This window comes from Trichosurus vulpecula, chromosome 5 (genome assembly GCF_011100635.1).
Source record: "Trichosurus vulpecula isolate mTriVul1 chromosome 5, mTriVul1.pri, whole genome shotgun sequence".
Taxonomy (NCBI): Eukaryota; Metazoa; Chordata; class Mammalia; order Diprotodontia; family Phalangeridae; genus Trichosurus; species Trichosurus vulpecula.
Genome location: NC_050577.1, coordinates 70,844,632 through 70,867,680, shown reverse-complemented (window position 1 = coordinate 70,867,680; position 23,049 = coordinate 70,844,632). Strand labels below are relative to the sequence as shown.

Below are 23,049 nucleotides of genomic sequence, written 5' to 3'. Positions count from 1 at the left end.
CCTGTACTGGGACAGGGAGTTTCTTCATCAGGGAAGAGTCCCTATGTTAACAAAATCACAGTCTACTTCCTATTCTATCTGTAATAATCCCAACAGTTTGTAGAATATTATACTTCTATAATTGGAATTATTATATATTACTGATATAATTATATGATGATTATGTTGTTACATAATAGACCATAGTGGCACAGTGTATCATTATAAAAGAATGCATACAGCTATAACGGGCAGCTAAGTGGGTGCAGTGGATAGAGCACCAGGCCTGCAGTCAGGAAGACATCTTCCTGAGTTCAAACCAGGCCGCAGACACTTCCTAGCTGCGTGACCCTGGGCAAGTCACTTAACCCTGTTTGCTTCAGTTTCCTCATGTGCAGAATGAGCTGGAGAAGGAAATGGCAAACCACTCCAGTATCTTTGCCAAGGAAACCCCAAACTGGATGACAAAGGGTCATTCCAAAACTATTCATGTGTTCCTTGATTTACTCTTCAGTTACTTTCATCTTGATTCTCATGATAAAGGCCAAATAATGCTGAGTGGAGCTGATTAGTTTTACATTCTGTGGCTGGATGGAATGGTTATAGCATCCGTAACCTTGGGCAAACATCTCACTTAACCTTGGTGGACCAGCGTCCGTTCAGCTGTAAAACGCAGCTTTGAACCGGATCATCTTAAAGCTAATTTCATTTCTAAAATTCAATGATATCACGAGCCATGGAAAAACAAAACACAAAGAGGTTTACAATATACTCTTCATGTCAGCCTTCTTCTATAGTACTGAATCTAAGTAGAGGTTCATACAGTGTGATTTTCCTATCATCTAGTCAGGTGATTAGTCATGGTCAGTGGGCCGGGCACATCTTTTAATGTGACAGTGCACAAATGGAGGGCCATGGGGAAATGCTCTGGAATGGTTTTCTCATCATAAAACAATTCCTTTCCTGTAATTTATAAATCCTATAGGACTTGTGGTATCTATTCTGAAAGGCAGGACAAAATGGCTACTTGAAAACCTGTGATGTTTCTTCTGAATCAGAAACAGGCTGAGATAGGAGATGCTGCAGTCTGGGTTCCTACAGAAGAGGAGAAAGAAGCCTGATCCCAGGAAGGATCCCAGCCACTTAGCCCAGGGCAGCTCTGGGAGGACACATGCCCTGTTTAGCAGCACGGAGGTGCTCTCCATTGGTGTGAATGCACATTTTCTTGATACATATTAACTGTAACTGAACACTGCCTAATGCCCAGGGCTGGTAAGAATAACGAGCAAATTCATTAGTTATCTTTCTATGGATCTTTATGTTACCAAGGATAATTATTGTTTGCTTAAGGCCTTCTGTTACACAGGTTAGCGCATGAAAACACTTGCTGAGCCTTGGTCTCTGGTGTGAAACACAATACACTTTCATTTATTAATGGTTTTAATTGAGGAGGAACCTCTTTCTTAATTTTGGGAACAGAAGTATTAAAACAAAAATGTAATTAATTTGTTTTTGACATATTCTTAGTCACATTTGACAGAGTTGGGTTTTTAGCTATGAATGTGTGTGTCTTTTTTACCAGATGACCTATGACCTTCTCTCTCGGTAGGCTGCCTTCCATGCCACACCCATCCATGCCATTTATCCTCCGAAATGGCTGTTCTCCTGTCCTCCCATAGATCATTCCCAGAGCACCTATCCGACACACTGGAGGTATCAATTAACCTTCATAAATTTCCCCTAATCACTAAGTTTGAGGGCTTCCTAACACTTAAAAACATCCTACAAAGCTGAAATAGGAGTATTTCCTTCTTATCTGATACCTTCCTCCCAAACACCTACTTTCACAGTGTAGTATAAACTGTGATAGGACACACAAGAAAACCCGTCCATGCTCAGCCGTCTGCTGGTTACCTGATTTCCATTAGGCTGGGTCACCTTTGCAGGCGCTTCTTGGACTGCAGGGCTGACCGTAGTGGAATACGTATATGCCACCTGGGGAATCAGGATGGTCTGCTTATTGGCAGCGAGTGCTCGTAAGCACGGAACACTGTTCTGGTCAGTGATGGCAACGATTGTGGGCAGCTGGGCAGTGACGGTGGGGATGGCGATATTTATGGGGTTGGCACTTGGTGGGATCACATTTACAACTGGGTCTGAGTCTGTCACACAACTGTCCTTCGGCAGCGGATCCTTTTTTGCACATGACAAGTTCAAGGGCTCTTCCTGGACAGAATAAACACTGTTCTGGTAAACACTAGTGATGGTGGATCTCTCCAACAATTCTCCATGTTGCTTTGGTAGTGAAAGATCAAGAGGTTCGACTTGTGGCTCTTCAGGGGCCCCTTCTGCCGTGTACAAGTAACCCTGTGTGTTTCGGGATGAAGAAAGGTTGAGTGGCGATGGGGATGGTGTGCGACTTCTGGAGCTGTTCAGAGCTGACCCCGCCGGCAAAACGGGAGACTTTGTCACCTTGCTGGGACTCTCTGAAGGCGTGGTGCTGTCCTGGGGTTCGTCGGTGTTGGCGGGTCCTGGCGGATCACCGTCATCGGCGGGAACGTTCCCTTTGCCTGGTTCGGGGGAGGACGGCTCCGAAGACTGCACTGAAATCTGTCCAGCTTGCATCTTTTCAAACCACTTTTTCACGACCTCCAAGGGCAGGTTTACCGAGTCTGCGATTTTGGAAAGCTCTTCTGCGCTCGGCTGTGCATTTAGAGCGTAGTACGCTTTGAGGAGGGACAGGAGGTTTTTTAGGGGTGGCTGACTGGGAGACAGGCGGCCCTCTCCGGGGTCTGCCGGGGCAGGGGGCTCGGACTTCTCAGCTTCGGGGGCACTGGGCTGAGCAGGCGGAGCAGGCTGCTTTGGGTCATAGTGCTTTAGCTCTGGAAGTGCGTTCAGATCTCCTGGGCAGTCCTCGCACAGAAGGCAAGTGCTGTCATCGGCGCCCCCTTCAAAGTGCTTATCCTTCTCAGACTTCACTGTAAGGTCTTCCGGCAACTTTTCACTTTTGCAACTATTGGTGGGGGCTGAGCTTTCCTTTTTCAGATTCTGGGGAACCACCTGAAGCTGACCAGGCTGTTCAAGGCTATAGTTGATGATGATTTTGGTTGTTCCATCCTGGTCAACCAAAGGAAGACTGATAGCGGAAATGAGGGAATGGCCACCTGACTGTATGGTTGGCGAGCTGATTGTTTCTTGATCTTTGGATGCAAGGTTGGCATGATTGTTCTCCAAAACTTGCCGTATTACATTACCATCTACTGCCACTTTGAGTACATTCTGAATATCACTCAAGTTAATACTTATGGGAGACACCAAACCTACTGTTGGGAGGACAACAGCTTGCACCACACCCTGAGGAGAACTGGTAGCTTGTAAGGGGCTACCGCCACTGAAAACCCCATTCTGTAACGGGGCTGAACAGTTGATTCCTGAAGTAACCACGATGGGTTTGAATTCATAATCCACAGGTTCCGTTTTAATTTGGTTTACTGGAAGTTGTTCTTGCAGGGGCTTGTTTTCAATCTTCTGCCGTATCTGAGGCCTCGCAGGACTGCCCGGTGATGCCGACAGAGAAGGGGAGGAGCACTGTGAGGGCTTGAGCCCGGATCTTGACCGGCCATTCACAGGCATCAAACCGATGCATTTTTTACTGCTGATGTGTGAGCTATAGGAACCAGAATGGGAAAAACGTTTCTTGCAGTTTGGGCATTCATATGGCTTCTCTCCTAAACAACAACAAAAAGACAGTCACTGCATTATGAAAGAGCAGTCCACAGAGTTTAATTGTTTCCAAAGCAAACGGCCCTTCAAAAGAGGACACGGAGTATGTTATGCTTGTATTTAAAATACATATTTTACATTTACAAGAAAGCTATAGAAACATCACAGATACTTAGGAAGTCTCAGTTTGCACTAAATGTTTTTACAGATAAAGTGTGTTTTCATATATCTGATCGTACTCCTTAAAAATCAACCAGAGTTAATTATAGAGGCCAAAATCATCTCCCCTTAGTGTTCTGGTCCAACTTTAGAATCTTTCAAGTCGATAGTTTTCATTATTCTAGCTAATCGTCTCTACACAATTTACTTATCTCAAGCCAGTCAATTTAAGGGGGAATTAACCCTAGGTTGGGGGCTGGGGGCGGGGAAGGGAAGGACAGAGGAAACCTGGCTGATGTTTTTACAACTTGAATATTCAACCTTACCTGACAAACTTCAAAACTGTACAAGGTTACCTTCAGAGGACTGCCCACCAAAAGAAACAAACGGAACACAACCTCTGTAACTCTAATATAGAAAATTTAATAAATCTCTCTCTCTCTCACTCACACACACCCACATACACACGCTCTCTCTCTCTCTCTCTCTCTCTCTCTCTCTCACACACTCACATACACACGCTTGCTCTCTCTCTCTTCTCCCTGGGCTAGACCCATGATTTCACTGGTATGGGAGCCTTAGGATGAGGAAACTCTTCTCTCCCAGTATAGATTAGCACCTACTCCGCAAATTATTGTCTTACAGAGCTGCTCCAGCATTGAGAAGTTCTGTGACTTGCTGGTAACCTAGCTTGTCTATCAGAGCTAGGTCTTAAACCCAGATTTTCCTGACTCTACTCCCTCCACGCTAAGCCACACGGTCTCTCACCTGCTATTTCTCATAGGCTTAAGTAGTATTTATGATCTGAAACTTGCATCAACCACATCATATAAAGACAAAGTACAGTTTTCCTCTCACTGAGAAATTAAAAGTAACTTTAAATTAAAAAGAAAATTTCTATGTTAAAATTACAATTCAAGAACATATGACTGCAAATGATATCCTCAGAAATGTTATCTGGTCTCCCACTAATTCTAAAGAATTCTATAAATTAGTATTGGAAGGGACCTTAGAACTTCAGTGAGGGATCCTTTCTATAGTATCCCTCACAAGGGATCATAAAGGTAAATAGTACTGTTTTCTATGAAAGGAAGGAAGCCCCATGCCACTCTACCAGATAATGTAAAATAAGAATAACTAAATCAATTTTCAAGAGTCTTAGGCCTGGGGTATAAAAACCTGTAAAATGAACACTATGTTTTATATGTAACACTCAATACCCTGAACATTTTTAGAACTTCATTTCTAAAATGAAGCCAGATACCTATAGCAAGGAAAAATGCTAGAGTCAGTTATCTAGCTGTAAATTTTCAATAGGATAAAATACACACTCAACATTTTATAGTCACTGAACTAGCTGTAGCAAAGGGACAGTCAAGAGAGAGGGGAGACAGAGGATGCGGGGCAGGACTTGGTAGGGCAGGACTTGGGTTCACGTTCAACATCAGAGACAGCACAGGTTTAATACAAAAAAAAAACCCCAAACTAAAAACTAAATAAAACCACTTTTCTAATCATTAGCTAACAATTATTTTTTCTTTAAAATTTCCCAAGACCCAGTTAATATGAATAGAATTGTGTCCAGTTCCCCAGGGGCCTACCATCAGATTGTTAACTGCCAAGTGGGATACCATTAAACTTTCTAATTAAGTTTTTGTGAGGTGGTGCCGTGGACGGAGTGCCGGACCTGGAGACAGGAACATCGGAGTTCAAATCCAGCCTCAGACACTTACTAGATATTTGACCTTGCACAATTTCCTTAGCCTTTGTCTGCCACAATAGCACCTCCCTACCAGGGTTGTTGTGCAGATAAAATGAGAGATATGTGAAGCATTCTGTAAACTTTAAAGTGCTGCACAAATGCCTGTTATTATTGTTCCCACTAGGAAACACTTGATAAACAAATACAAGGCATTGTGGGTCTATTTTTCACTCAAGCAGCTAACTGAAGTAAAATCACACAGGTGATACTGCCTTATTGGTCCTTTAATTGATTCTACCTCTTCAAGGGTTCCAATTTCTTCTTTCTCAGGTTCATTTCCATTTTTTCATTCCTCATTCAACTTGTATCTCTATCTTCCCATTTAATCTATGCTCCCCATTTTCTCAACACCTTGTTCATTTTGTAAAAGAAAGGTAACAAGGTAAATGTTAAGCAGAAAAATTCTTAGATTTTCTTGAGTAAATCTATGATTTATTATCTTCTCACTGGGACCATTGTACTGTGTCATGTATTAACTTAATGTACATCAATGCTGTCAATGAGACATTTGTTAAGCAGGGAAAAATGCATACTCTTCATGTCAACAGAATACTTGGCTTTACCAAATAATTTTGCTTCTGAAAAATTCCTAGTGATTTTGTCCCCCACTGAGTCACCTGATCGCTTCAGAGCCATTTTTCAGTTCGTTTCCGAATGCTCTTTAATTCAGAGGCTTCTAATACTTTAGCTCTAAGTTTCTCTTAGGGGACTGGGAATATCATCAAATTTTTTGCAAGCAGTTAATGGTCTATAACAAACACATACTTAAATGGAAAGTGCTCTTTTAAGGAATTCTATTGAAATACAAATAATGACACAGATTTCAATTCGATTAGGTTTGGGTTTTTGTCTATAAGATTTCTTAAGGCAGGACTTACTTGTGAGTATAAAAATTATTATACAGAAGATGTGATTAAATGAGACTGAAGCTGTTTTATAAAAAACCCAACATCTCAGACTTTATACATCCAAATAAATATTACCTTTCAAAGTAGCGATGATGGGAGGTTCTATATTAACCATAATGTCAAAAGGCCGCATTGTCTAGCATCAGGGAGCTTTTGAGTTCCCCTCCAATTTTGTGGTGCAGTGAGGGTTACAGAACTGAGTTCACATGTAGCCTCAGACACATACCAGCTGTGTGACCTGTGGCACCTCACTGTACCCTGTTTGCCTCAGTTTCCTCATCTGAAAAAGGAGCTGGAAAAGGAAATGGCAAACCACTCTAGTGTCTCTGCCAAGAAAACCTCAAATGGGGTCACAAAGAGTCAGACATGATTGAAAAATGACTCGACAACAAATCACTTTATTCATCAGATATGGTTTTGAGTGATGTTTCACTGTTTTTAAAAATCAAATTCACCCTCAAAGGACAAATATATGCTGAAATTAGGCAAAACTCTTGCTCTGGGGCTGAGATGTTCTTATTGGTGAATGCAGACTCACATATGGCCCAGTGCACCACGCTGTCTCCAGACTGACCAGATCGTGCTTACATCCCATCCATCCTGACCAATCTCTCTCTACTCTGGCAAGCTACTCACTGGAGCGCCAGACATCATGTCCTAGGGGACTTAATCCACTCAGTTTTAGAGTTCCTGCCCTGGGGTTGAGCTGTGCTGACTGTGAATGGTCCTCATCTCACATGGGCAGGCCAGCCATTCACCTTAGTGACCTTCATGTGCCTTCTTCTACCCCAGGCTTACACTACTCCACAACCCCTCCCCTTCCCCAACATACTTTCCACTTGTTGCTCTGGGAACCAAAATCCAGTGAGTAGAGAGGCCTCTTCTCACTCCACCCACCATCCCTGGGTCTTCCCAGACCACACTGCCCTTCCCTGGTCACCACTCCTGGAGCTCAGAGACCTCTAACTGTGTCTCCATTGCTTGGCCTGTGTTATACAGTCTCTTAAAGTGACTAGTGTGAGAGGCAATTTTCACTTGGAAGTAGGATTTCTGTGCTATTTCTTCAAGAAATCAGTCATTTTAGGCCCATCCTGTCTTTGTCCTATCTGGTACATTTAATTACTCTACATTGGGAGAGCCATGCTTGTATCACTTAATACCCAGTTTGTAATAAGCATATTCACCCCCGGCTGCATGGAGACAAGCCCTGTATTTACCGCTGTGGATCCTCAAGTGCTCCTTAAGGTGGTGTTTGTACTTGAAAGCTTTTCCACATTCTGTGCACTTGAATTTCCTGTTACCCCCAGATTGGGTCACATGTCTCTGTAAAAAAAATGTGCAATTTATTCATAAATACAAAAGTTTTGAAAATAAAAGAACAGAGTATATCCAAAAATTTCAGATAAATATTTGTAACATTTTTAACATGAACTCAGACTACACAAAATGTGCATAGTTAGTTTACATCAATGAGGTCATCTCCTCCAAACTTTTCCATTTACAAACTGACGCCAAGAGAAGTCGAGGAAATGACCTTGGGTCAGCCAGGCTGGGATGGGAACCAGGTGCTCTGACGCCAGAGTCAGCATTGCTTCCATAGTGCCATTATGCAATAACTGATCTCATTTGAACCCAACAACCCTAAGAAGTAGGTACCAAAGGTCGTCTTGTCCCCATCTTATAAATAAGGAGGAAGGCGCTCAAAGGTTAAGTGACTTGCCCAGGATCGGTCAGTGGGGGGTCAAGCCCAAGGGTCTCCTTCCTAGTCCAGTCCTCTTTCTAGGATACTACGCCGCTTCTCTCATCTAACCTACTCAAGAGTAGGATTTTGCTAAGTGAATGCAGGATACTGAGACTCCATTTTTCTAGTTTAGTAAAATTCTCTAATTTTATCAGTCACTTTGAGAATGGATCTTGGTTCAGAGAAGCTTTCAAAAAATAACAATGAGAAGCTGTTACCACTGTGTAACAATCGCAACTCCCTAAGTAAGTTGGGGCTTTGTCGGCTGGTTTGCTTCGGTCTGGACTTGTGATTTTATCAGAATAGGGAATTATAAATGTAGAAAGAACTGCCTGAGGGCACTGAGAGCTTAAGTGACCTATATAAGGCCATACAATCTGTTAGAGGCCTTCCTACTTTAAGGCTAGTCTCTCTTTACTCTTAGGTACTCAGCATTCCAAGATAGATGATTGCTATGAGTTTCCATTTTTCTATTTCCACTTTCTACTCTTCTATATAGACAAAGGTAACAGGAAGGATGGACATTTCACAAAAAACCTAATTTAGGATCTCAGATTTTACCCAGTTTAGTTCCTACATTGTAGGTGACTGGCCCAGGGTCACAAAGTTAATATAGTAGAAGACTCGGAACAAAAAAAATGTCTTGATTCCAAGGACTTGTGATGCCTGTTATGTTGTGGCACTTCTTTATATTTAACATTTTGAGAATAGACTTTAATCATTGGCTGAGTTTCATTTTGATATTTCTACTTTTTACTGACAATACTGCCCAGAAAGCGGTGCCAGAGTAAAGGTAGCACACATGGGAACAACACAGTCCCAAGTCCAAATTATTCTCCCACATTTGTCATAAGGTCCACATGAAATCAAGCAGATTAGAGATAAGATTTCAAAGAATCCTTTAAAGGAAAAGCTAAATTCTCCACACTAATCCCTCTCTCTAGTGTCCGCTGGATTAGTGAGTGGATTCTCTTTACAATTATATCATATTCCTTTTAAAAGAAACTCAGAATACAGGTAAGATAGAGGAAGAACTCTCTGAATGTAAACCAGCACAGCTCACAGATTATAACACGCCAGTTGACAGATATATTTGGGAAGAGACGTTTAATTTCCCATCTTCTAAGGTTAGGGTGAATCAGTACTTCTATGCTTTGTTTAAAGATACTGACAGCAAGCTCTGGACAAGAGAAGCAGAGATAAAGGAATTCTGAACAAGAGTTACTGAGCGTAATTGGTTGGGGGGGGGAGGGGATAGCGAAAGGATAAAGTCATCTTTCTGCTTTATTCTGGGTCATGAGATCAGCCAATCAAAGTGTCTGGCTCAGAAAATCTGGTTTATTGTCTGATTTGATACCTATCGAGTGCTGAAGCCTAAAACAATTAAAACGCAGCGCTGATAAGGCAGCGACAACACCTAGACCCTGATATTTTATGAGAACAGCAAATGACCGTCCGCCTGCGGCACAGCGTTTTCTGATTATAGAGACTCGGGAACGCTGCCAATACTACCCCATTCTCCCAGTCATTTGGAGGAAATCTCTCTTTTAACTTGGGCATTTCTTTCCTTCATCAAGAATCTTCTCCGAATATGAGCCTCCGTATCTGTAGCACTGACCTCCGCCTTCTGCATTGCCACTTGCCCAACACCATCTGTCCAACTCAATGGCTTTTTTTTCAGTTCTCACTCTTGGCATCTACAGCATCTGGCATTCCTTCTTGACACGGAGTGCTTTGATCTTGCCTAGATGGCGCTATCTTGGTTCTCCTCCCTCTCTGATGGTTCTTTTTCTGTTCTCATCACTAGGTCTATTTCCTTCTCCCACACGTTCCTCAAGTTCATGGCCTGGCCTTTCTTCTCCCTGTATATTTTCTCCTCCTATGATCTTACTTACACCCATGGCTTAAGCTATAACCCCCACGTGCTGACAGCTGCCCAATCCCTGCTTCTAGCCCCGACACGACCAGTCCCAGACTCAAGTTTCCTACTTTGTGTCAGATAATAACGTCCTCTGACATGCCGTCAGTTTCTCAATTTAAACATACCTAAAACCCAATGTATCCTTCTTCTTTGGCAAACCCCCTCTCAGGTTCCCCTCTTCTCTTCCCTATTTCTATTAGTAGCACTCCCATTATTAGAGCCACCCATGCTTCAAAATTCAGTTCTACCTCACAGCGACAGATGAAAAGGGCCTCAGGGGCCTTTAGTCCAACCTATGCCCATAGAGGTATTGTCCCATAATATACCTGTCAAGTGGTCGTGCAGCCGTTGCTGGAATAGATTAATCAACAAGCACCCTCTGGGACCAAACAGAACAAGCCTAACCCTTCTTCCATGCAGACTACGGCTTTAGCTTCCCCCTTCAGTCTGGCTCTTCTATGCACTGGCTTCAAAGTCCTTCACCATCCTGGCTACCTTCTTCTGGACCCTCTCCAGATTATCCATTTTTCCCCCTAAGCTGTGCTGCCCAAAATGTAGCACAATATCCAGATGTGGTCTGACCAGGGAAGAGTACAACAGGATCATTGCTGTTTTTCATGGAAATCATGCTTTACAATGCAGCCCAAATTCCAGTTAGTTCTGTTGACCACCACGTTACATTATGGAATTGTATTCAGGCTCAAGTTTGATAAAGGACTCTTCAGACAAACTTCTGTTTAACCATGCCTCCTCCAGCCTATCCTTGTGAAGATGATTTTTTGAACCCAAGTATACATCTATCCTTAACGAATTTATTAGATTTAGACTTAGGCCAGCACTTTAGCCTTTGCATCTTTTAGATCCTTACTCTTTATTCTGTTAGCCAGCCCTCACTGCACTGTGCCATTTTCAGATTTGGTAAGAAAGTCATCTATGCCTTTAAGTCCTTAAATAGTAAAGGAATACGGGGAGGGGAGGCGCTCCACTGGAGACTTTTTGCTAGGCTGACATTGAACTACTATATTTAATACGTCCCAAATCCACCTTATTTGTTATTATCATCTAACCCAGGGCTGTCCGACCATAGGTTTTTATTGAAACAATAGACAATTTATTTTGATTTGCCATTTTAGTGAGAGCTCTGCAGTAGCTGGGCTTCATTTACTAAAGCATTTATGTACATTTCTGTACTTGTAGGTGGGCATCACACTGTGGGCCTGCAGCCCCCTGGCCGCATTTTGGACAGCCCTGCTCTAACCCACATCTCTCACTTTTTCACAAGCAGACCGTCAGGTGCTTTATCAAATGCCTTGCTAAAATTTAAGTAAATCACATTTCTATGACATTTCCTTGGTTTGACAATTGAGTAACTGTTGAAAAAAGGAAATGTTTCGTGTAGCATGACCTGTTCTTGATGAAGCCAGGCAGGTATTTTTTGCTAGATATTCACTGCCTGTTTCCTTACTAGATCTATTCTGTATTTTCTCCAGGAACTGAAGTAAAAACTTATTGGCCTAGAGTATGGTTACTTTGTTCTCTTTCCTTTTTTGAAAATTGGGACATTTGCTTTTCTCCAGTCTTACTGTCTATGATCTTCCTGGTATCACTGACAGTGCCTCAGCAATTCCATCTGCCAGTTCTTTTAGTCCCTAAGGATGTAGTTCATCTGTGCCAGGTAACCTGAATTCATCAAGGGCGGTTAGGTGTTCTTTTACTGATCTCTTAGGGACCCTTTGGTATCAACTCTCTTAGCCATTTTTGTCCTGTCACTTTTAGTCTAAAGGTGCACATAAAAGTGCAGAGAAAACAAGGACAAATAAGACCATTGCTGCTTTCTGTTGTCCTTTACCACCATCCTATCCAGCCTGTGGGCCTAGTCCCCAGCGCCTACACTCTTTTCTTTGGTCCTTGGCACGTCTTACTGGACTCTGCTCACTCTGAGCTTGAACACAGACCTAGCCTACACTGTGTATTCATCCTGTTACTTACCCTTGCTTCCATACATATCTTTTAAAAATATAATTTGGTTGACAAGTAGTCTATGCATTCATATTGCTCTCTTTACATGCCTCCTATTGTCTTTCCTAATCAAAATTGTTTTACTTTTCGTCTTCAGAATTTCATTCTTGAGAATTTTTTCATCAATCATGGGATAACTTTCTGTGTAGAATTTTAGTCCGTGGGATCCTATCCAACCAAACTCTGAAATCTGCTCTCTCAAAATTCAGTGTCTATGCTAGGATTTTCCTTTCTTCTCCTCTATCCCAAAATCCAGGAGCTAGCAGTCACGTTCTATACCTTCATCCCCCATTCCTACCAGTTTCTGTCAGTGAAAACAAGATAGAAAATTCTGCCTCCTCCCCCCCCCCCCACCTTGGTTCTTTCATCTTTTGAGTGATGAACTTGTCATTAAAGTGCCTAGCACAAAACTGAGTATAATGCTCCAAGGCAAAATATGGATTTTCGATAAAATAGAGGACTTTCAAGCTTTCTCAGTGAAAAGACCAGAGGTGAATAGAAAATTCGACTTTCAAACACAAGAATCAAGAGAAGCATGAAAAGGTAAACAAGAAAGAGAAAGCATAAGGGAATTACTAAAGTTGAACTGTTTTGTTTACATTCCTACATGGAAAGATGATGTGTGTAATTCATGAGACCTTTCTCAGTATTAGGGTAGCTGAAGGGAATAAATAAATACATACACACACATACATATATAGACAGAGGGCACAGGGGGAGTTGAATATGAAGGGATGTTATCTAAAAAAATAAAATAAATTTAAGGGGTGAGAGAGGAATATATTGAGAGAAGGAGAAAGGGAGGGATAGAATGGGGTAAATTATATAATCTCACATAAAAGTGCAAGAAGTGCAAGAAAAAGCAGTTCTGTAGGAAGGGAAGAGGGGGCAGATGAGGGGGAATGGGTGAACGGCTCTCATCAGATTCAACCTGAGGAGGGAATAACATACACACTCAATTGGGTATCTTACCCCACAGGAAAGTAGGGGGAAGGGGATAAAAAGGGGGGATGATAGAAGGGAGGGCAGATAGGGGGAGGAGGTAATCAAAAGCAAACACTTTTGAAAAGGGACAGGGTCAAGTGAGAAAACTGAATAAAGGGGGACAGGATAGGATGAAAGGAAATATAGTTAGCCTTTCACAACATGAGTATTGTGGAAGTGTTTGATATAATGATACATGTGTGACCTATGTTGAATTGCTTTCCTTCCTAGGGAGGCTGGGTGGGAAGGGAAGAGGGGAGAGAATTTGGAACTCAAAGTTTTAAAAGCAGATACTCAAAAAAAACCCGTTGTTTTTGCATACATCTGGGAAATAAGATGGAAACCTCTCCCACTGTACAAGAAAGTAAGGGGAAAAGGGATGGGGGGAGGAGTGGCGTGACAGAAGGGAGGGCTGACCGGGGAATGTCACAATCAGAATATATGCCATCTTGGAGTGGGGGGGAGGGTAGACATGGGGAGAAAATTTGTAACTCAAAATCTTGTGGAAATCAATGTTGAAAACTAAAATATTAAATAAAAATGATAAAATTAAAAAAAAATAAAGTGCCTAGCACAGTGCTTGGCACAAAACAAGGGCTTAATAAATGACTTAAAATCAAGGCAAGAAGTTATTAGCTGCTCTGCTTTTGGCAGAAAATGCCAGCAGATATCGGGACAAATGAGGCAGCTAGGTGGCAGAGGGGAGAGAACAGGGCTTGGAACCAGAAAGACCCAAGTTCCAAACCTGCCTCATGCTGGGTGACCTGGGCCAAGTCACTGTACTCCTCTTACTTTCAGTCCTCATGAGTAAAATGGAAATGCCAACAGTACCTGCCCTCATGGGGGTCCACATGCAAAGTGCTTGGTGAGCCTTCAAGTTAAAGGTCAGCTACTGGTCACTTCCATGGCATGCCACTGTGGCAAGTGTCTGAGTTGTTTCCTCACTTATTTCCTTTTTGTGTTTACATTGTCTACAACATCTTCTGTTGACAAAACTGCTTGTTTTTTAGTCTACTGATCATCACCTCCAAATCCTCAATTATGTTTGCCCCTTCTGGTTCGTAGACTTCCATTCATCAATATACCTTCTTAATCCACAGTCCTGTCCCAATTCCTTTTCTTTCTTTCTTTCCCTCCCTCCCTCCCTTCCTCCCTCGCTCTCTGTCTCTCTTCATTCAAGATTGGGTACCTCCCTATCTGACCTGGGTTAGAAGCATAGGGGGGGCAGGTGCTCATAGGCCCCATCTCATTCTGATCAACTGAGAAGCTTTTATCTGTTCTGTTTCCCCTCCGTAGGTAACCTGGGCCACAATTCAGTCATGGGTTTTCTTCCATCCAGTCGAATACTGACACAGCAAAGTTGCTTTCCTAGATTAGGATTTATAATTCCTGATGCTGGTTGCCCAAACTCAGATACTGACGTATGTATGCAGCTTCTATATAGGCTCCTTTCTTGGATCTGATCTCTCGAGTTGTGGTATTTCCCCTGCCATTCTTGCTACTCTTTATTGTATCTAACTTGGGGTACATAGAGGCAGTTTTCTTCTTTCCCAATTTCTTTTTATTTTAAAGACTTTTCTATTATATTTGCAAGATGACAGGCAGATGCATTCTTATGAAGCTGTCTTGGTACACCCCTTCCCTAGCGAGGAGTGGTCCAGAAAGATAAATCCTATTCTCAGATACCACCTCACAGCAAACGTTCACCTCCCAAATCAAACGTTCTCTTCTGTATCTCTTTTTTGTAATGTACATCATTCTGGTCCTCAGTTTCTTGCCCAAGTTTTTGTAACCTCTGGAAATACTTTCTAGGTTCCTTCTGGCATATAATTTGTTCTCACGTCCATTACGCCTGGTATTTCAGCCTTCCTCCTCCCATAGCCCCTCAGTTGGCAAGTCCTGCTGATTCTTCCTACAATGTCTCTTGTATTGGGGTTCATTCCTTTCCATTCTGTTATGGCCTTAGTTCAGTACTTAACAGCTCTCATGCTTACATCAGTGTAATAACCTATTAGCTGATTTCTTTAGCCTCTGGACTCTCCTCCCTCAAATCCTTCCTATCAAAATAATTTTCCTAAAGTACTGTTTTGATTGTATCACTTTCCTGCTTGAAACTGTCCCTCTTTTCCTGCTGCCTGACAAAGTTCAAACTCTGAAGCCTGGCATCTGAGCTCTCTACACCCTAGTGCCAACATGCCTCTTCCAGTCAATGTGCCCTATGAGATGCTCCCTGAACATGGAAACCACTCTCCTGTTCTTGCACCTTTCTTCTTTCTGCCTGGAATGTCCTCCCCTAATCGCTGCTTGTCAAAATCCTACCCCGTCTGTCAAAAGCAAAGCTCAAATTTCATCTCTTCCACAGAGCCTCCCTTGAATTTTTTTTTAGATTTTAATTTGGTTTTATAGTGTTTAATTCAGAACACTTACACAGAAATCACAATAAAGGGTTTAAATTTTAAAAATGTAAGTTTTATGTCAAAATGTTAAGTGCTATTCTGTGAGAAATAAGACCACACGTTTCCAGAGTTCTAGTGTAGAACAAGGCCAGGAGATCTCATTCATTTTTTTCTATGAATAATGAAAAAAGAAAAGGCTATAGATAATTTGTTGATGTTACTTCAAAGGACAAGGTAGTAAGTAAATTATGGGACTGTTATAGGGAACATGAATGTTAAAGTATTAAAAAAATTCAGGATATTTTATAAATCTGGAGGTTACATGCTATTAATGTGTGTTTGTGTCTGTAGTACACAGACAGACAGACACACACTTCACACACCTTTGCCCTTACACAAAGGAAAGAATAGACAAATGGATGGACATAGCTTTATTTATTTATTTATTTTTTTGCTCATTTCTTTAGTTTGGAGAACTGTCTTCCTCTTGCCAGGTGTTTCTGAGGACTTGTGATTTCATCAGTCTGCAGGCAGTCTTTAGTGTTTAGAGGGCTGCCTGGGGCATTTGCTCAGGGTCAATAGCAAAGGCAGGCCTTGGATCTAAGCCTCAAACTGCTACCTTGCCACCCACTCTGCCTTGCTGGTAGGCAAATAGCTGGTAAAAACAAAAAAAGGAAACAAACTCTGCACTAGCAGCGGGTTAATAATGTGGCTTTGAACACCAGTTGTGCTTCTTCCTACCTGTAAAGCCTGAGACCAGGTCCTTATTTCCTGTGGGCCTCAGTTTCCTCAACTGCAAAATGAGAGGGTGGGCCAACTGACCTCTATGAGGCTCCTTCTGGCTCCAAGTCCATGTCTTAGGACATAGGCCCTTATGAGGAATATGAAGATTTCTCTCTTTTAAAAAGAATACACTTATTTGGGGGGAAGAAGCAACAGTTAGAATCATAATAGGTTGCTGTACATTTTCACAACCAGGCATGATCTCTGAACAACTATTTTTAAGTCTTCATAATATATTATAAATTACTGAAGTTAAAAACAGAAATCTGTAATTCAACTCAAAAGAACTAAATGCTTATATGTTGGATACTGTTCGTCATTTACAATTAGTCAAAAATTAATCGCACCAAGTATTTATTAAATACTTATGCACAAGGCACTGTGAGAGGCATCCTGATCTACCAGGCCTAGTTCCCAACCAATAGGAGTTTGCAGTGTAGTTGGGGAAAGGACATATATAAACGAAAAGATAACTAAACATATAAGGCAGCCCTTTTATTCATCTTTTTTATTTTCTTCAGGATTTTGTTCTCATTTTCCCAATCCCACTTATCTCTTTCAACCATTAGCAGATGACCTCACTTTGTACTTTTCTGAAATTGAAATTACTTTCTCTTCCCCTCAAAAAACAACCACAGGGTAGATATGTAATTTTACAACAAATTTCTCCTAATAATAGTAATCTTTCTACACAGCACAAATCAGTATTGAGGTATTTTCTCTATTAACATTAAGCAGTATATTAACATTCTGCCACCAAAGTCCTACTCTGATGCCTCACTGTGACATGGAAGGGATGGCTGGGTTCTTGCATCTTGAGGACCATGCCAGCAGAAAGCAAGTTTTGGAAGGTCCTAGCAAAGCAGAATGGCTTTGAGGACCGGCGTAATGCGTGAGAACTTCTCGGCCGCAACCCTGGGCCAGGTGATCGACTTTTTTCAGCCATAGAAACTCTAGCTTCCTGAGGTCTGGAGCAGCTAGGAACTATGCGGGTGACGAACTCGTTTTTTTGAAGCATTGATGCATATTAATATTGTTAAGAAACCACAAAGGATGTTAAATATAGTTAGTGATTTGCTTAGAAGCATCTTCTTTCAACAGTTTAACAGTTGGCAACACAGAAAACTAAATTTATGCTCACCTTTCATTCTTAATGGAGTTGAAAATTAATGTTTACTAAAAATACAATAGTCTACACAGGCTGATATGGATAAATGGCTTTAAAAGATAGCATTAGTATTTCATCTCGCATTAAAAAACCCCTTCTTTAAGGTTAAAGGCTCCTAGCACTGGGTTTTTGGATTACAGAAAGTTAGAGATAGTGGAGAGCATAGATCAGTCCCCCTCATCTTACTGCTGAATCCTAGAGAAGTGACTTGTCCAAGATCTCATCGCTAATTAGTAGCAGAGATAGGGCCTGAGCCCTCTTTTCAGACTCCCAGTCTAGGATTCTTTCCCCACTACATTTCAGAAGTTCTGGAAGAGAAGGGAAGACGATCAAATGCCATAGCAATCTAGATACAGAGCCTACAGTTGAGAGAGAACTAGCCATTCTGCTTTGGGGCCAGTACTCTGGGGATTTCCTGCCCAATTGGTCTCCCTCTGAAGCCCGTGCTTCAGTGCTGGTTAGGCTCTGGGGATTATGGGCCACAAGGCTTGCTGTGTAGCCTGGTGATAAATGGTGTACCTTCCGTCCTTTACTCATGCCACAGGAAGCTGTAGTTAATTTAGTTCCTAACATTGAGCACCTACAATATAACAAGACACTGGGCTGGGTGATGTTCCATTATAGAGATTAAGATGGAGAAGCCTGACCTCTGGAAAGACATTTCTAAATAGGAACCTACCTTTCCCTGACCTGCCCAGGGAACAGGGATGCCCCTAGTTCGCACAATGGGTGTATGTGGAAGATGTGTCTTAGCTCTTTAAACTTCAACAAAATAAGCTAATTCTTGAGGTCAGTCACTGTTTTTCTTCCCTGGTTTCTTCCCCTTTAATGTTATCTTCTCTCATTAGAATACAAGCTCCTTGAGGGCAGGGACTGCCTTGCTTGTATTTTTATCCCTGGTCCTTAGCACAGTGATGGGAAATATAGTAAGCATTTATTATATGCTTCAACTCTCTACATAAAAACACAGGCCCCATAAAGGAAGTAGAAAAAGCCATAAACAAATTAATCCTCAAAAATGAAAATGCCTTAAGATTAATATAGTATTTAGTTGTTTCTACAGGGAGTAAAAGAGTTAGTAAATAATTACTGAAAATTAAATATGTAGTAAATTTGAACTGTTTACACAGTATTTGTTACATCATGTTACTTTGTGCAACCACCGTTTTTTTTTCTATCAAGTGTCTACACTGGAAGACTTAAGGTAATTTACTCTAGTGACTCCCTATTACCTCCTGGATCAAAAATAAAATTCTGTCTATTGTTGAAAGCCCCTCATGACCTGATCCCTTTTGACTTTTCCAGTCACCTTACCCCTTACTTCTTCCCCCACTCCCCTGTCCACAGACCTCCCCACTAAATGCTCTGTGATCCACTGACACCAGTCTACTTGTTGTTCTTGCAAAACATTCTATCTCCCAACCAAGCGCATTCTGTCTTGCGGCCTCTGTGCTTGGACGTCTCCCTCTTCATCTCTGCCTCCTGGCTTCCCTTAAGTTTCAGCCACAATCCTACCTTCTGCAAAAAGACTTTCCTGACTCCCCTAAATGCTAGTGCCTTCCCTCAGATGTTGTCTCTGCTTTAGACTGGAGAGGAAGAACTGTTTCTTTGTATTCCCAGTGCTGAGCTCAGTGCCTGATACATATGCAGAAGGCACTTAATACATGATTGCTGACTTGACTGGTTGAAACTATTCTTACACTATTAAGAAAAAAGAAAAAAAAAACCTCTACCTTATAATACAGTAGATACTAGTAAAACAGGAAAGTTGATTGAAATAACAAAGGCCCAGAAGTTAATAGTTAAAATTATTTTCTCCCTCTTTAGTAAGACCTTGTATCTCCCATGTAAGTAAATTTTCAGGTGGATTAACCCTTTTCTTGTATGTAGACACTACACATCTAAACCACAATAAAGGAATGAATTGAATTTTAGTATTAAATTTTGCTTTTGTTTATCCATTTGTAAACGTCACGAGCCAGTGAACTCTCTGCCATCTCACTTACTTGATCTCTTCCTGATTTATGGGACGTCATGTGACGCTCAAGTTGTGTTCTGTATGCAAACGTGTAACTGCACAGGGAACAACTAAAGTTGTCCTCATTTTTTTCATGGCGATATTTAATGTGTTCCTTCAGGGAGGTAAAGCGTTTGTAGCCTCGGTCACAATATGGGCAGGTGAGGAGCTGAGAAAATGCATCAGGTGTTCCTGGAAGAGAAGAAACATATTTTTATCTCAAAATACTGACAAGAAGATGACCAAGTCTAACTACCCTGAAGTCAGTGTGTTAGTGACATCTATGTTTGCTTCTGCATCAAAGACGAACTCTCCAACAGATGAAGTCTCCTGTTTATTCACCATCCATCCATCCATCCATCCAAGGTTGAACGTGTCACCATTCACATCACAGGACTGATCAGTCACCAGCAGGACGCAGGAACTCATCCATGTTTTTCAGTAGTGTTGAGGAATTGGTGACTCCAACATTCATTCTTTTGAATGGTCTCTCTTGGCCACAGGGTGAGGTTTTCAGTCAGGAATCTTGGAACGTGGCTCTTCTCCACGTGAAGCTAGCTGGCTCTTGACAACTCTGACTAAAGCAGATACTTCATTTGGGAAGATAATTGTGACAAACAATTACTAGAGCTTGTAATAGCAGAGAAGGTCCACTCTGGGATGCAGAGCAGCCATCCCAATGGACGGGTACCCCCTCAGTTTCCAGTTCTTTGCTACCACAAAAAGAACAGCTGTATATGTTTTTTTAAATACATGGGTCCTCTTCCTCTTTCTTTGGGTATATGCCTTGGGGTACAGCACTAGTACAGGTATTGCTGAGGCAAAAGGTGTACACAGTTTAGTACCTTTTAGGGCAAGGCTCCAAATTGCTTTCCAGAATGGCTGTACCAATTCTTAGCTTTAACAGTACATGAAGGCATAATTTTGTCATCTTTGCCAACCTAATGGCTATGAGGTGAAACTTCAGAGTTGTTTTAATTTATTCTTCTCTAATTATGAGTGATTTGGATTTCTTTTCCATATGGATGTTGATGTCTCATATGTTTTCCTTTTAACATCAACTGGGGAATGACTTCTATTCTTAAAAATTTGAATCAAATTATGTTATATGAATGTAATGGAATACTATAGAGCTATTAGAAATGATGAGAGGGATGGTTCAGAGAAATCTGGGAAGACTTGCAGCAACTGAGAGTGAGGAGAACTAAGAACAATTTACACGATAACAAAAACTGTATTGTAAAGACGACAACTTTGAGGAACTTAAGAACTCTGATCAATGCAAGGCCTGATAATAAACTATGTATTAAGCACTCATTGTGTGCCAGGCACTGTGTCTAGTGCTGGATGCTCACTGAGATGGACAAATAAAACATACGTTTTTGGTCACGGATAGAGATTTAGAGATATATTTTGCTTGACTAAGTGTATTTGTTACAAGGTTTTTTTTTTAATGCGGGTGGGGTTTGGAGCAGAGGAAAAAAATGCTTTTACATTGAAAATAATAAAAAAAGGAATTTAGTGCAGATTTGTGTTTATTCAGAACCAAATGACCAGCTCAAATAATTGATGGTATTCTCCGTTCTGCCTCCCGCCCCACCTCCCCCACCTTTACGAGAAAGAGACAAATACAAATTAAATAGTTAAAGTAAATCAGAGATTTATCCAAGCAAAACAACTTCCAGGGTATACAGATATAGGATTAGCAGAGAGAGTCCAAATCATCCTGTACAAGCTATTGGAGCAGGTGAGAGACTTGCCAGGATGCTCTTTCTGTGTCAGAGGCAGGGCTTGAAGGTGGGATGTTTGGCCTAAGGCCATCTCTTTCTTCACGCTACCTAAAACTACATGTATGACATATTTACTAGAAATTCTTTTATACAGGGAATTATTGGTGGTATTTGATATTATTTCATCATCATAGGTAAATATTTGAGTCTGTCAACAGTATTTAAATTACTCATTGACTTTAGGTTAAACACTGAGAAAGGCTGGTCTCTTAGTCTTCACTCTAGGGCACCACTTAACAGCAGTAACTCATAGATCATTTGCAAAATGCTCTACATGTTATCACAACTGATCTTGGCCACAAATCTGTCAGGAAGGAGGGCCAAGCGTTACATCCATTTTTCAGATGAAGACACTGAAGCTTAGTGAGGGTACGTGGTGCAAACTGCTAGGTAAATGTCAGGGGCATGCTCTGGGCCCAGGCCGCTTTCCATCACTACTACTGATTAACAACTTGAAAAACTTCCTACAATGCTACGACAATCTGAAAGAGTTAGCACTAACTTGCTAAAATGTTTAATTTAAAGTAAAAATGACAAGTAATTTACATTATTTTTAGAGATTAGGATTTGTCATATTAAAATACTGATGATTTTTGTTTCCCATAGTTTCTATAACATTCCTAATCATTTAATTTTAATAAAATTATTTCTGTATTACCTACAGGATCGTACTTCCTTGAAATGTACTTTCATTCATTACTATGACCATAAATTCATGTTATTTTAGAACATGAAATCTCTTAAATTATTTCCCCCAATATTCTCATTTGCAGTGAGCATTTCAGGTTGACATTACATGAAATCATATTGCATTTTAATTTTATGAACAGTCTCAATTTATTAAATTTTTTTTGATAATTCAGCCTATTGGGCTTGTTTACCTTTGTTTGATCTATAGAAAGCCTGTTTGTTAAACAAATTAGGAGCACAAACCAGATTTTAGGAAGGTACCAACCTATGTAAGAAAATGTTATTATTTAGGATGTTAGCGACTCATACAAAATGCCGCTAATTATATTTAGCTTTCTGAGTTTGTTGAAGAAGGTTGGGAAGGAACTCTTCCTGCAAAAAGTTTATTAGCATCAAGGCATCCTGAACAGTGCTGGATTTGGAGTCAGGAAGGCTTATTCCCCACCAGCCACACTGCAGGGACTACACACCCCTCTCCTCATCATCACGCTCCTCCTCATTTGGTGCACACACCTCCTCAATGTCCTTGCCCCTCAAAGAACCCCCAAACCCTCCTTCCCAGAGGGCTCCAGACCCAGCTGGCTCCGCATTTTCCCCCAGCTGCACTCCACTGTGCCCCCGCCCCAACCTCAGTCTTTTAGATTTCTTTTGTGATCTGAGGGCAGGGGCTGCCTTGCTTTTATTTCTTTGTATCCCAAGTGCTCAGCATGTAGCAGCCACTTAATAAATGTTTATTGATGGACTAGAGATTCAAATATGGCCTCAGACACTTACTAGCTGTGTGACTCTGGGCAAGTCACTTAACCTCTGTGTCTCAGTTTCTCCATCTGTAAAAGGAAGATAACAATAAACCTATCCTAGAGAGGTGTTGCAAGGATCAAATGAGGCAATAAATGTAAACCTTAAAGCATTATATAAATTTTGGCCATTATTAGTATTCAAAGTAACAAAGCTACATTTCTTTTAAAGTAGATATTTTCCCCCTGAATTGAGTGCCTTCCCTAACTCA

At 41.3% G+C, this 23,049-nt stretch overlaps 1 protein-coding gene across 3 annotated transcripts in view; it reads right to left on the bottom strand.

Moving 5' to 3' along the window:
* Positions 1-23,049, bottom strand: part of ZEB1 (zinc finger E-box binding homeobox 1) — a 210,662-nt gene that overhangs the window by 5,410 nt on the left and 182,203 nt on the right. For all 3 annotated transcript variants that reach the window (XM_036759422.1, XM_036759423.1, XM_036759424.1), the window contains 3 exons: positions 19,550-19,752; positions 7,749-7,854; positions 1,894-3,707 (listed from right to left, as the gene is read on the bottom strand). In XM_036759422.1, the coding sequence (XP_036615317.1) occupies positions 1,894-3,707; positions 7,749-7,854; positions 19,550-19,752 (2,123 nt within the window). The remainder of the gene's footprint in view (positions 1-1,893; positions 3,708-7,748; positions 7,855-19,549; positions 19,753-23,049) is intronic.